The 12819-nt window shown below is 46.3% G+C and overlaps 1 protein-coding gene across 1 annotated transcript; it reads right to left on the bottom strand.

Annotated features, from left to right (window-relative positions):
• Window positions 1-1044: 1044 nt before the first annotated feature.
• Window positions 1045-5501, bottom strand: LOC120666848 (auxin-responsive protein IAA30-like). Its single transcript, XM_039946832.1, has 5 exons — window positions 4948-5501; window positions 2783-3033; window positions 1818-1950; window positions 1653-1714; window positions 1045-1524 (listed from the first exon to the last, which is right to left on the bottom strand). The coding sequence occupies exons 1-5, from the start codon at window positions 5433-5435 to the stop codon at window positions 1487-1489; spliced, it is 972 nt and encodes a 323-aa protein (XP_039802766.1). The 5' UTR covers window positions 5436-5501; the 3' UTR covers window positions 1045-1486.
• Window positions 5502-12819: the final 7318 nt, after the last annotated feature.

Genomic DNA, 12819 nt, shown 5'->3' on the forward strand with positions numbered 1-12819 from the left:
TTCCACCTGGGAGTAAAAATGCTTGCAAAATATTATTGTTCAATAAAACGAGGGGTAGATATTAGTTAAAACTTTGGTTAAACGACCATGAATCTAAAAGTTATATTCATTAAAACCTTGTTTTACAAGTGGCCATGGTTCTGAAAGTTGTGTTCACATTTAGATGATAAGCACTTCCACTCAAAAAAAAGAAAAGAAAAGAAAAGATGGTAAGCACTTGATGTACACAACATGCTGTAACCTTGGGGGACAAGTTACCAGTAGTTCATCAAAAGATGCTGCATCGATATTTTACAGAAAAAAAAGAATGCTTATCCATAGCTATCAACATCTGCGTAGTGGACAATTTCTTGGTACAAGCAGCAGCACAGATTGTCTTGAAATAAAGGTGGACAAGCGGCAGGCACTTGAAAAGACTCAAAGCTGGCCTGCCATCATTGTTAGGGGACATGATCTCCAAAGCCAAATATGTTTTGCTTAATTAAACACATGCAAAAGCACCTTTAGTTGGGAGACACTCAGTGCTACTAGGAAGGTGCAGCTGAAAGTTCCCAAAAATCATGGCAACAACTTCCAGCACTCCAATGCATACAATGTATAAGGCCTCTCTCTCTCTCTCTCTCTAGAAAACAGAGAAAACAACAGCTCAACTTTGGCCAGCAGCCAACCTTGCATTTGCATCCTTTATCATTCAGGACATGGGGCACAATGTACCAAACGCTGGCATGTATTAAAATAGTACTCCAGCAGACAGCAAAAGATGCAGCCAAAGTGTGATGCCTCATAATAGTAGTGAGAAGCTGAGAAATTTGCAGTGGTTGATGCATAAATGTATACATAGAAACACAGTGCCCCATCACTGAGCACATGCCATGCTCCTGTCTCATAGTTGGCTCCCCATATAAAAACACACAGGGACAGGGATGAACAGCAATGCAATGTCTATCCACCACAGAGCAAAGCATCTCAATATCTCTCACCATGGACTTTATCTACCCTCTTCTGATTCCATTGACACCAAGATAGTTAAGAAATAGCCAAAAAAAGAAAGAAAGATAGGCTCATACAATACATTTTTTTAACAGCTTGCAACAATTATTTGTTCCATTGACACACCATGGTAATATAATTAAACAACTTTTGGTGGACAAGATGCAAAAGGGCCCCTTGATTAGGAGCAGGGTGCCTTTGCATTTTGTGCCCAAAAATAAAAAGAGCAGGTAGAGCAAAAAGACATTGTTATAGGACAGGACAGGTACATGTTCCTGGCTTCTCTCTTTTGTATATGACAAGATGAGACTTGAACACTGACTGACTGACTGCCTGGCTGGCTGACTGACTCACTGGAACTGATAGAACAGTTGACACACCAAAATGACTTCACTGATCAGGAGGTACAGGCTTGGAGAACAGGGACGAGTATGATACAGAGACGAGCAGAGCTGCAGAGCTAGACTTGGTTCTTGCATCTGGCGGCCCCATGTGTTCAGTTTCTGTTCTTGCATTTCTCCATGGCCCTGGGCGCTGAAAAGAAATCAGACCAAATAAGTTGCAATGTTACTTCAGCTTCCAAAGTTACTATTAATCTGAGAAGTACAGATCAAGCTAAGTAAAAAATGAAAAGGAATGAGAATTAATTCTGCAATACTAACCCAGGCCAATGGCTTCTGATCCCTTCATGATCCGAAGGCGCTTGCACGATTCGACGAACATCCTGAAATGGAATTTCCACATCCAGTGAGGAAGCTGATCGCCATTGCCATGGCAAAGAGGTCAGAGTAGAATGCAACAAGAAGTCAAGTGCTCAGTGTGCTCACTCCCACGGAACGTCGCCGACGAGCATCCAGTCACCGTCCTTGTCCTCGTAGGTCGGCACGTACTCGGAGCCGTTGAGCAGATCCACCAGCTTGCTCTCGTTCATGCCGTTCATCCCTTGGGACCCACAGCTTCCTGAAGAATCATCATCGCAAGAGAAAAAAAAAACTATCACAAATTTCATTCTGAACCCATTTCCAGGTACTGATCTGCAACTGCAACCAACTGACGAGTCTACACTTTGGAAATTAACAAACAGATAATTGCTAATGGTTTTTATTAGTGTAGACAAATCTGTGGTTGTTGCTCAGCCACAACATCAGTGCCAACGCACCGATCCTTTTCTCTGTAAGATATGTGCGCACGCCGATGAACACGTGGATTAGTTTAGGCATGGAGGTCCAAGAACAGCACATGGCAATGATGGACCAGCTGCTCATCGAGAGCTAAACTAGTGAAGCGTGAACACATGATCATGAGCTACATGTACAGGCAGGTAGCTAGCAGCTAGCTAGAGGATGTACAGGCATTATGCCAGCCAGGGCAGACACCTACCAATGCAAGGATGCAAATCATGGAGGGCACCACTGGCGAAACCACATGGTGACCACCACCGTACCACACATGCGAATGCCAATGCAATCATCTACCCAATGCAAGTTCCAATCCTACCCAACCCGTGCAAGTTATGGAATGCATGGTGACTATAAGTTACTTTTCTGAATGTTCAGAGTTTCATTCATTCATGAGCCCACTATACACGGTTCGTGCAGAAATAAGTGAGCTGTCGACGAAAGGCGAGCAATGTTGCATGAGCAAGAATGATTTACCTAGCTACTTTATTTTGCGCGTGTATTGTCTTACAAAGACTGTATTTGTTTTGTACTCTTTTAATTTGGTGAACTTTATAAAAAAGATAAATTCATGCATGATGATGTGTTGGGTTGATAGATGTGGTAATAAGTACCAATGGTGAAGGAGCTGAACATCTTCTCGAGAGCCTTGGACAGCTCCTGGTAGCTCTTGTACATCTTGAGGTCCACCTTGCGCAGGTACGGCGCGCCGTCCAGGCTCACCTTCACGAACGCGGCGCCGCCGCCGGCTGCCGGCGAGGACTTGTCGGCGTCGGCGTCCTTGCTGCCGGTGCCCTTCTCGGACTGCACGGACATGATGTTCTTCCGGAACGAGCGCACCGGCGGCCATCCGACCACCTGAGCCCTGCATGCAGATGAATCACCAAGTCAACATTTGCATGGTTAAATTCTGTCAAATGACAACAACAGCTAATAACATTACTATTATTATCATAGAGGTTAAAACAGACACTGACATGCACTAGATTCCCAGCACATTAATCTACTGCAAATTGCATATGCAACAGAAATATTCTCTCCCTTTTGCCTTGTACTTTTTACTGCACCATTTTGTTTTCTACTTTGGAGCAAACATATAGATTTGTACAGAACTATAGATCATCAGCTCATCCAGTGGTCCATGGTACTATTGGGAGGAGAGAGGTGTCAATTGTTTTCATGGAAAAGGAGGAACCTTTTGTGGTGGCACATGGAGTGTGTACTACCACCTTCCAATTTGCTACCTTTTGTTTCTTCTCCCCTTTTTTTTCTCTTAAACGTGGTCATGCAAAATGTGCACTAACTCTAGATCTACATATTTTTCACAAAATATAATTCCAAAACTAACATCTCGTCCTTATCACTTTACTGTCCAACACAACTATTTGCAAAATGATAGCAAAAAAAAAAGCAAAAACAAAAAAAGGGGCCGGACGACAGGCAGATCTAGAGTGGTGATCCGTGAACGGTGAACCCAATGTAGCTCAGGACCATGCTGCGTGCATGTATAGTCACCGGCAGGCAATCAAGGGCAGTATGGGCAATAAAATAACAAAAAAAACACACTTGTTTCTACCGTGCCATCAATTCTAAGCCTCGACCGATCAGGATGATGAACAGCAGGCAAGCTAAGTGATGTGTAAAATGATGTTGATGTGGACAAAAATGACACTGTGGCAGAAAGAGAGAGAAAGAGAAACTAAAGGAGAAGAAAGGCAGGCGTGGCTTTCTTTTATCGTGTCGGCACTAGGCGCTGTCTCCCAGTGCCCCACACGTAACATGCCGCTGTCGTCCCTCCTAGTTCATGTCCGGCCGGCCGGTGCATCGTGTTCTTCGATCAACTAGTAAACAAATCTGCCCTAGCTAGCTAGATCCAGCTAGTTCCGTGCCTCTGAATTTGCATGCAAAGTTCTTGCTTTGCAAAGATCTTCAGTTTAGTTTGCTTTTGCTAGCTCTTGATGCTTGGAGCAGCATCACTAGGCTAGCTACTCCATGTTTTTGTTTTAGATCTCAGAAAATGTTGAAGCATCTATCTGTTTTCAAATAAAGTTCGACCATTTCACGATTTGTAACTATATAAGGCCTTGTTTAGATCCCAAAACACAAAACGCAAAATTTTTGTAAATCGCTTGCATGGTGTATTAAATGTAGTCAAAAAATAAATCGCATTACACAAATGGACTGTAAATCGCGAGACGAATCTAATGAGCCTAATTAATGCGTGATTAGACACTAAATTACTACAGTAATGCTACAGTCCATGCTCTAATGATAGATTAATTAGACTTATTAAATTCGTCTCGTAGTTTACAGACGAGGTCTGTAATTAGTTTTGTGATTAGTCTACATTTAATATTTCAAATATTGAAAATTCCCTTCAAAAACGCAAAAATGCAAAATGCAAAGTGATTTAAACACACCCTAAATGTCTATTATCTTTTCTCGTAAAAGTTGTACTGTGACATGAGAAGTGTTTGTGGACTCTCACAGGCCCTGCTGCACGGACATGACAATCATGGAGGCAGATAAAAGCTAGAGCTGAGTTGTAATCCATTAGGAGGCTGCTGCTGCTGCTGCTTCGATGATCATGTATCCCTGATGAGAGATTGTGGTTCATTGACTACGATTACTTAGCTAGGGTTAAATTTTTGCTTAGCTCTAGCTCTACATCATGGCATGGAGAAGCTAATTACGAGCATGCACGTACGGAGATCAAGCAGCAGGGGAGAAGCTAGCTAGGAAGCTTGAGTGAGGTGAGTGAGTGGGCACGACGACGTACTTGGGGGCGCGCGGCTTCTCGGCGGGGTCGGGCTGCGCGGCGGCGGTGACGACGCTGCTCTGGCTGGGCGACCGCTTCATCTTCCCGGCCGGGGACTCCTCGGCCGCCGCGGCCTCCTCGGCGGCATCCACCACCTCCTTCTCCTCTTCCACGACGGCGGCCGCCGCCGGCTCCAGCTTCAGCTTGAGGTCGATGGTCTCGGCGAAGCCCCTCTTGCCGGAGGCGCTCCTTGTCCCCTCGCCATCTCCCCCTCCGCCTCCGCCGCCGCCGGGCAGGCCCAGCCGGAGCTCGGTCTCCTCGAACCCCAGGTCCGCCGCCATTGCTGCCGCAGCCACCTCGCTCAGCTCGTCACCTCCTCGCCTTCTTGTCCCCTCTGCTAGCACGCGCGGCGCTTCTTGCTCGCTCGCTCGCTGCCTGGCTTCTTGCTTGGCTGCTTTGAGAGGGAAGAGGGTGGTAGGAGGGGGCTTGCGATTGCAATGTAAAGGCATGCAAATGCAAGGGAAACTGATAAAAGAGGAAGAGAGCAAGCTAACGGGGGGCCACGAGTAATAATGCCACCAGGGTGTGGGTGTGTAGAATAATAGGGCCATCATAATGCATGGCTGTGAATTTTTGCGCATACCACCCTGCAAAGACAATTCTTATAATTTATAGGACCTTTAATTTTATTGGAGAGGGGTTCAGTTGCAAATTTAGACAAAAAATCCACTTCCTTTTTAACTTCCTAGTATATCCTTTTGGCTTACCATTGACATATATGTTTATCAAGATTTCTCTCTCTAATATATAAGGCTGCGCTGATTTTCTACATTATTATTAGTCATGTCCACAAAAATGCCCATTTGAATCTGCTACTTGGTTTTTCTAAGCGTCCAACATACACACAAAAGGGAATTATTGTTGCTTTAGACATACTAAAACATTGTGCTTCCACTTTGTGGCAACACTATCTGATTTCTTCCTTGCTCCTAGGCATATAGCTACTACACTTTGAGCTTTACCCGGCCACACCAACCAATCAGACGTGGCCCCTATGCTTATTAATTAACCCAACTCTAGATTTTTCTTAGCACGCACCACCAATTTTACAAAGGGAAAAGAGCTTGGCATAACACGCACGTCTCTTGCATGCCTAGGCGCGCGTTTTAAAATCTATTAAAGGAAATTAAAACATATATCGCCACACGCGTCCATAATTTTGAATTGCGGAAATTTTAGCTTTCCTCAGTCACTTCACTATTTCCTTTCTTCACAGCACTGGTGCACTAAATAGTTGGGGGATTGGTGGTGAGAGGGATGTGTGCAATTTGGTCCATATTTATCATTGCGATCCGGGGGCATGCAGCCGCGAGAAGACATGAAAAGAGGGGGGGGGGGGGGGGCAGTCCAGTCACCAGCTGGAGGCCACACGCACGAAAATGACCATGCGGTGGGACCCACACGTACCCCGGTGTGGGTCCACTTTTCCCGGCTGGTCCCACCTATATCTTCTTTCTTTCACTACTACAGAACAGTCCTTTGTTCCAAGCCATTTGTCCCGATTGTTTTTGGACCCGGGACAAAAGATAGCTTTTATCCCGAGTCCAACAACTAGCCGGGCCAGCGGAGAGGACAGATGCCTTTTGTCCCGGTTGGAGGCACCAACCGGGACAAAAAAACCCCCTTTTATCCCGGTTGGTGGATCTAACCGGGACATGCACCTTTTGTCCCGGTTGGAGCCACCAACCGGGACAAAAGAAGTCCATCTGTCCCGGGTCCAGCCAATCACCGGGACAAAAGACTGGCCTCCATCTATTTTATCTCTCTCCTCTCGAGTTCTGCCCCAACCATTCGTTGTCTGCTTTATCTTCTCCCTCTCTGTTCTAGCTTGGGGACGGCAACCTCCGCAGCCTCCGCAAGGACGGCGCGGCCGGCCGGACGGCAACCTCCGCAGCCTCCAGAAGCAGGGCGGCGCCAACAAGGACGGCTTCTCCAAGGTGCTCCTGCACGCGGTCAGAAACTACCGGACCTGGGTCTTCGTCTTCGTCTACGGCTACAGCATGGGCGTGCAGCTCACCACCAACCGAGGACGGCTACTCCGGCGTCGAGGTCCGTGTCACCCCCATGCGCACTGATGCGGGACGGCGGCCACGGCGTAGGGCCGCGGCGAGTGGCGACGCGCGGAGGCGGCGCTGGGCTACGGCGTGCGTGGAGAAGATGAAGTTTGGGATTGATTCAATTATAGTAGCCCTCTTTGTTTTCTTTCTTTTTTCTTCAATGATTCTGGGATTGAAATTATGTGAATGATTTGGGATAGATTATATGAATGATTTGTTTGTGGATTTCGATTGTGATTGGTTCTGTGAATGATTTTGTCATCGAGAGATTTGGAAAGGAGAGAGCCGGCCTGTGGGCGAGGTCGGGCCTGCGGGATTCTTTTTTTTTATTTTGAAAAAATAGCATTTGTCCCGGGTCGTGAGCTGCCGGGACAAATAGACAAAGCACATTTGTCCCGGATGCTCAATCCCGGTTGGAAAACCGGGATAAATGCCCGTTGTCAACCGGGACTAAAGGGCAGTTCTGTACTAGTGTTTTTTTTTTGTATTTGTTCTCATAGTGGTAGAAGCTGCTTCGGGAGCTCTCCTAAACAAAGCCTAATAATTAACTGCTGCCATATATGTCATTACTGGAGCTGTTTTGCCTTACATGCCCCCTCCCTCAAAAAGGAAATAGCAATTTTAGATACACACACCTTAGTTCTTTGTAGTTTTCGCCATAAAATGCTATAATGGTAACTATGTGGCGAGTGCGTCCTCAAAATATGTCTCAATGCACTATGTCAATAGCGCGATCATGTTCAAAGAGAGTGTGTGAAGTCTCATTTTGTTTTTTGATCTCAAAGTCTCTCATCTTGGCATCAAAGATCACCAAACATCGATGAACCCCCTCCTCCCCTACTGGTCGCAACTACACCAACAAAGAACAACTTTTTATTGCACCGAAATATCAACACACCTGATTTATGAAGATCCTGTTTGGTTCAAGAGTGCTTATAATAAACCCCCCAATGCAAATAAGCACTAGGGTTTATTGGAGTAGCTTATTTTAGGCATCCCGTAAACCCATAAGCACCATGAGGGTGTGCTTATTTGGTGGTGGGGCCCACCAGATACTCTCATCTAGCCCCTTTCTGATGTGCTTATTGTGCTTATTTGTTTGTGATCCAAACAAGTCTGAGATTTATTTTAAACCTGTCATGGTAGGGTGCTTACTAGCTTAAATTAAGCCCCCACTTCCCAAACAGGCTCTAAAAACATTCAAAATACTGTAAAGTAGTGTAGCCGCCTCTTCGGAGAATAACGAACAACTATTATTGAACCAAGAAAAATAATTGAACAAATATTTTTACAAAACATGGATCAATAATCCTCAAGAATGTTTACACTTGTTGATGTGTTCCTGTTTTTTTTAGAAAAAATTGGAGTTTATGAATACGAACATAGACGCTTTGTTTTAAGGCCCTTCCTTAACATTATAAGTACCAAGTTTCCCCCTCATATTAATGTGTTAACTTATTTCCGTGATAAAGATAACATGATACACACTTTTCTTAATAACCTGTAGTAGACGATACCCCGTAAATTGTTCTCACGAGTGGTGGGGCCGGCTTTTCATCATATGAACGCTCATGTGACGATGTTCTAGCCGGTGGGCCCCACGGACGGCGGCCATGTGAGCCTGCCGGCGTGTCCCCCGTCCTCCCCGGAGCTCCGGCGCGCTCCAGCTTTCCTTCTCCGGCATGGCTGCGTGCATTAGCTCGGCTCCCACATCCAAGTGGGCCCCAGTTCGCGCAGGATGGGTAATTGTACGTGCTGGATTAGTGGATCATGCACTGCACATGCACGCATGAGATCATCAAGGACACCACACGTGTGAGCCTGATGTGATGTGACACGCCTTTATTTCGCTGCTAATATGTACTGTATGTATAACCAAGCTAGCTAGCCACAATGCGTCATGTGTTAGATAGATAGCTGATTGACTAACTAACTAATCAACGCGATGGAAGGAGATGGCATGCATTGTATATGAATAATAATGCAATGCAAGATTGACTATTCGTTACTTCGCCAGAAAAGGAGAGTGTATGTTAGACTAGTAAGGTGTACAAGATGTGACGCATGCATATGGTACCTTAACCACGTACGTAGACCGTACACAGGACCCACGTTGCACAAATTTTCATTTTTATTATTCACTATTGCTGGCCCATGCATCCATGCATGCATGTATCGATGAAGATACATGTGTGTACGTGGAACGTGGTAAACCCACGTTGCACAAATTTTTATTTTTATTATTCACTATTGCTGGCCCATGCATCCATGCATGCATGTATCGATGAAGATACATGTGTGTACGTGGAACGTGGTACACTGTGGCTCTTCCTTGTGGTGAAATCTGTATATAGCTAGCTTGGTTACATGGGTGTATATCATCACCAAGATACATGCATGTATCGGGTTTAAGCTCTGAGTTACATGGGTGTTTACACATTTTTAGCTAATTATTATTTTAGTGGTAATTGATCGAAAAAAATGCATTTTGGTGATGATTTTGTTGAACTCAAGAGCTATCACTTAGTCCCTCTAGGTATACATGTTCTTATTTTGGTATTATTATCCCTGCTTTAAAGCACAAGTGTGATTTGCTCCTATTTTTTATTTTTTTCTTTATTTTTCACAAGTCATTGCCTCTAGGTAAGGTTTTTTTTTTAAGCGGTGTTTGTATATATAGGTGAGTATACCCACACGCATGCGTATATTTATTCGCTCTATTCGGTTGGCTGTAGCTGGTGGTTAGTGTTGATTTGTTATGGGAGAAAAGTACTGCTGGCTGGCAGGTGACTAAGACTCTCCACAATGTGTTGCTAGAGTGATGTTTGGAGAGGAGAGAGAGGATTTAGGCTTCACTTTGCACACTACAGCAAGCAATGCTAACTCCATGTGATGCTAGAAAAAATGGGAGCGAGGCAAGAACAGGCAGCGGTGCCAAATATTAAACAATAATATATTTACTCCACGCTGCTGCTGCGGTACAGTACTCCAGGACCAGCACTAGCGAAAGATGCTATGTATTTTATTTTGTGTAGGTCCCGCAATGCTAGATAGTTCCGGTGCTAATAATTTCACACGCTGCAGCTCTATGAGCATCGATGCTCATTCTAGTCATGGGGCCCACATTTTTCACTGGCACCACTCCCACATTGTGGAGGGCCTAATGGCTAGTGGTGGTCTGGTGTGAGAGAAAACCACTGCTGGCTGGTTGGCTGACAAACCAGTCGAACAGAGTGAATTATCACTATATTTTAGGAGAAAGATTGAAAAGGAAAAACAACAAGCAAGGTGCGTGAGCAGCAGCTGTAGCTCGTCTTGCTTGGCTGCTCTCACATGAATGTGCTACAGTGGAGCTCCCGTATCGTGCACCATACTCCACGACGACCCCGGCCAGTAGTCGTCCAACGGGCGCTAGCTAATGGCCTGGCTAGCTAAGCAAGCTACTACCCAACTGCAACCCTAATTAATAACGCATTATCTTTTTTTTATTTTTGTCAATATATTGAAGCAGTGATCAGAGGTTGAGGACAGTGTGATCATCGGGGGACCATGGAGAAGTGGCAATCGAGAGGTTGAAGAAGCTAAGCTAGCTAGCGCCGTCGTCGTCGTCGCAGCAGATCAGAGGACTCGTTCATGCACCTGTCACGTACGGCCATGCATGCTTCCGTGTCAGCGAAGCTCCGGCGTGTCTCCGCCGCTGACCTCCGCGCGCCATCGATGAGAAGGTCAGGTCGATCGATCGGTGTCCGAGCTGGCGATGCGTGGCCTGGCATGGGTTTTGCTGACAGCCCATGAAGTGCATGGCCCCATCGTGTTTCTAGAACCAGCACTACTGGAAAAAGAGTCATTCGTCCCTAGTGTTAGTACCGGCTGCGTTTTTAGCCGGTACTAACATATGATCTTAGTACCGGTCGTATAAAACAGTACCTCACGAAGCATTTAGTACCGGCTAAAAGTACGAAACACAAGTTCTCCGACAACATCTAAATTTCCTGAAGGCAATTTAGTACCGGTTGGTGGCTGCAACCGGTACTAAATTTAATCTATTAAATTTAGTACCGGCTGGTGGCTCCGACCGGTACAAAAATTCTCAAATTAGTACCGGGCGGAGAGACAACCCGGTCCCACCACAGCCTTAGCCTCCTCTCCCACCACAGCCTTATCCACCATCCTTTATCTTCCAACCACACGTCTCCTTCCTCTCCCCACCCTCCTCTCTCTTCCTTCTCTCTTCCCTCTGGATATCCCTTCCCTCTTGCACCTCCTCTCCGCGCGGGATGCCGGCCGGCGGGCGCGGGGCCGCCGGGGGCAAAGGGGGTGCGCGGAGGCCGCCGGCCCCCAAGGCTGCGGTACCGCCGGCCTGCGGGCGGCTCAGAGGGCGTGGCGCGGAGGTCTTCCCCGGCCGCCGACGCCGAGCGGGTGGCGCGGAGGCCGTCAGCATGCGGGCGACGCGGAGGGCGCCGGCCCTCAAGGGAGCGTCACCGGCCTGCTGGGGCTTTCCCCGGCCGTCAGATAGCCCCATGTTCGTGGCCATGTGGAACCCCTTGAGCTTGCTGCTCACCGTCCTCTGCTTCTCGCTCTTGGGGGAGACCGTCTGCCTCGGAAGGCAAGGCAGGCCATGCTCTTTCATTCATCTGCTTCCTTTTCGATTTCAAGATCGTCACATCTGCCTGCACAAATTATCTTTTTTTCTTCCAGTATTTGGGGTGGGATTCTGCTGGCTGGGGGCCTCTACTGCGTGCTCTGGGACAAAAACAAGGAGGAAACACGAGCGGCCATGGCGTTAGGTCAACAAGAGCACCGTAGAGAGCTAGATGATGTAGAGGCCGGAGGTCGGGAGCACCATGTGCTTGTGAATTTTTTGTGGTTCTTGTAAAATCGTTGAATGTGGTTCATGTATTCTTGTAAAATTCGTAATTAATTTATGAGAAATTTGTAAGTAGTTCATGTGATTGTGATTTTTTTTGTGATTCTTGTGGTTGTGAATGGAGTGGTGGCCGGTGCCGTGTGGAAAAGAAAAAAAATGAAAAGAAACTGAGAAAAAAAAATAAAAGAAAAAACTACACATGACGACCAGCAGTTTAGTACCGATCGGTCCCTCCGACCGGTACTAAACATTCTATTTAGTACCGGTCGGTCCCTCCGACCGGTACTAAACATTCTATTTAGTACCGGTCGCTCCGACCGGTACTAAATATTGGCGCATTTAGTACCGATGAGCTAGTACCGGGCGGGAAACCGGTACTAACAGGGGTTTCCACCCGGTACTAGCGTGGAATTTTCTAGCAGTGCAGCCCTGCACATGCATGCTGCCACTTTGCGTGCCTTCCATGTCTCCGGTTTTTAAGATAGGGCGGCCGGCAATGCCACTCCACAAGATTTGCAATGCCCCATCATCATATATCTTGCTTGTTGAATTCTAACTTTGTAACCTGGTTGAACCTATATATGCTACTCATGTGAACTGTATACACTTTACTTTTATCTTTGAGACTGAATGTCTGTTTGCAATTCAATTACTGCAATTCCATATTTGAAATGGTGGTATCCTAGAGAGTAACCGGGAAACCTGTAGTTTCTTATTATTACAGACAGGAAAGAATTCAATTTTAATAGCGGTATGTTCATCATTATTTATCTGTCAATTTGCTGCCGTCAAGGATGCACCCATAACACCGATGGGGAACCGATCGACCTGTCCTGCTGTATGGCCCTACAGGACAACAGTCCTCAATGATTTTCTTAACCTGACGGGTCTAGCTTAATTTTCCTGTAC

The sequence above is a fragment of the Panicum virgatum genome, chromosome 3N (assembly GCF_016808335.1).
Source record: "Panicum virgatum strain AP13 chromosome 3N, P.virgatum_v5, whole genome shotgun sequence".
Taxonomy (NCBI): Eukaryota; Viridiplantae; Streptophyta; class Magnoliopsida; order Poales; family Poaceae; genus Panicum; species Panicum virgatum.

Bases quoted from the DNA above. Each gene is read 5' to 3' on its own strand.
- LOC120666848 (XM_039946832.1), bottom strand. From the start codon at position 5,435: ATGCCTTTACATTGCAATCGCAAGCCCCCTCCTACCACCCTCTTCCCT. The intron at 3,034-4,947 runs GTACGTCGTCGT...ATCTGCATGCAG, and splicing joins GAGAAGCCGCGCGCCCCCAA to GGCTCAGGTGGTCGGATGGC. The intron at 1,951-2,782 runs GTACTTATTACC...ATGATTCTTCAG, and splicing joins GTTCAGCTCCTTCACCATTG to GAAGCTGTGGGTCCCAAGGG.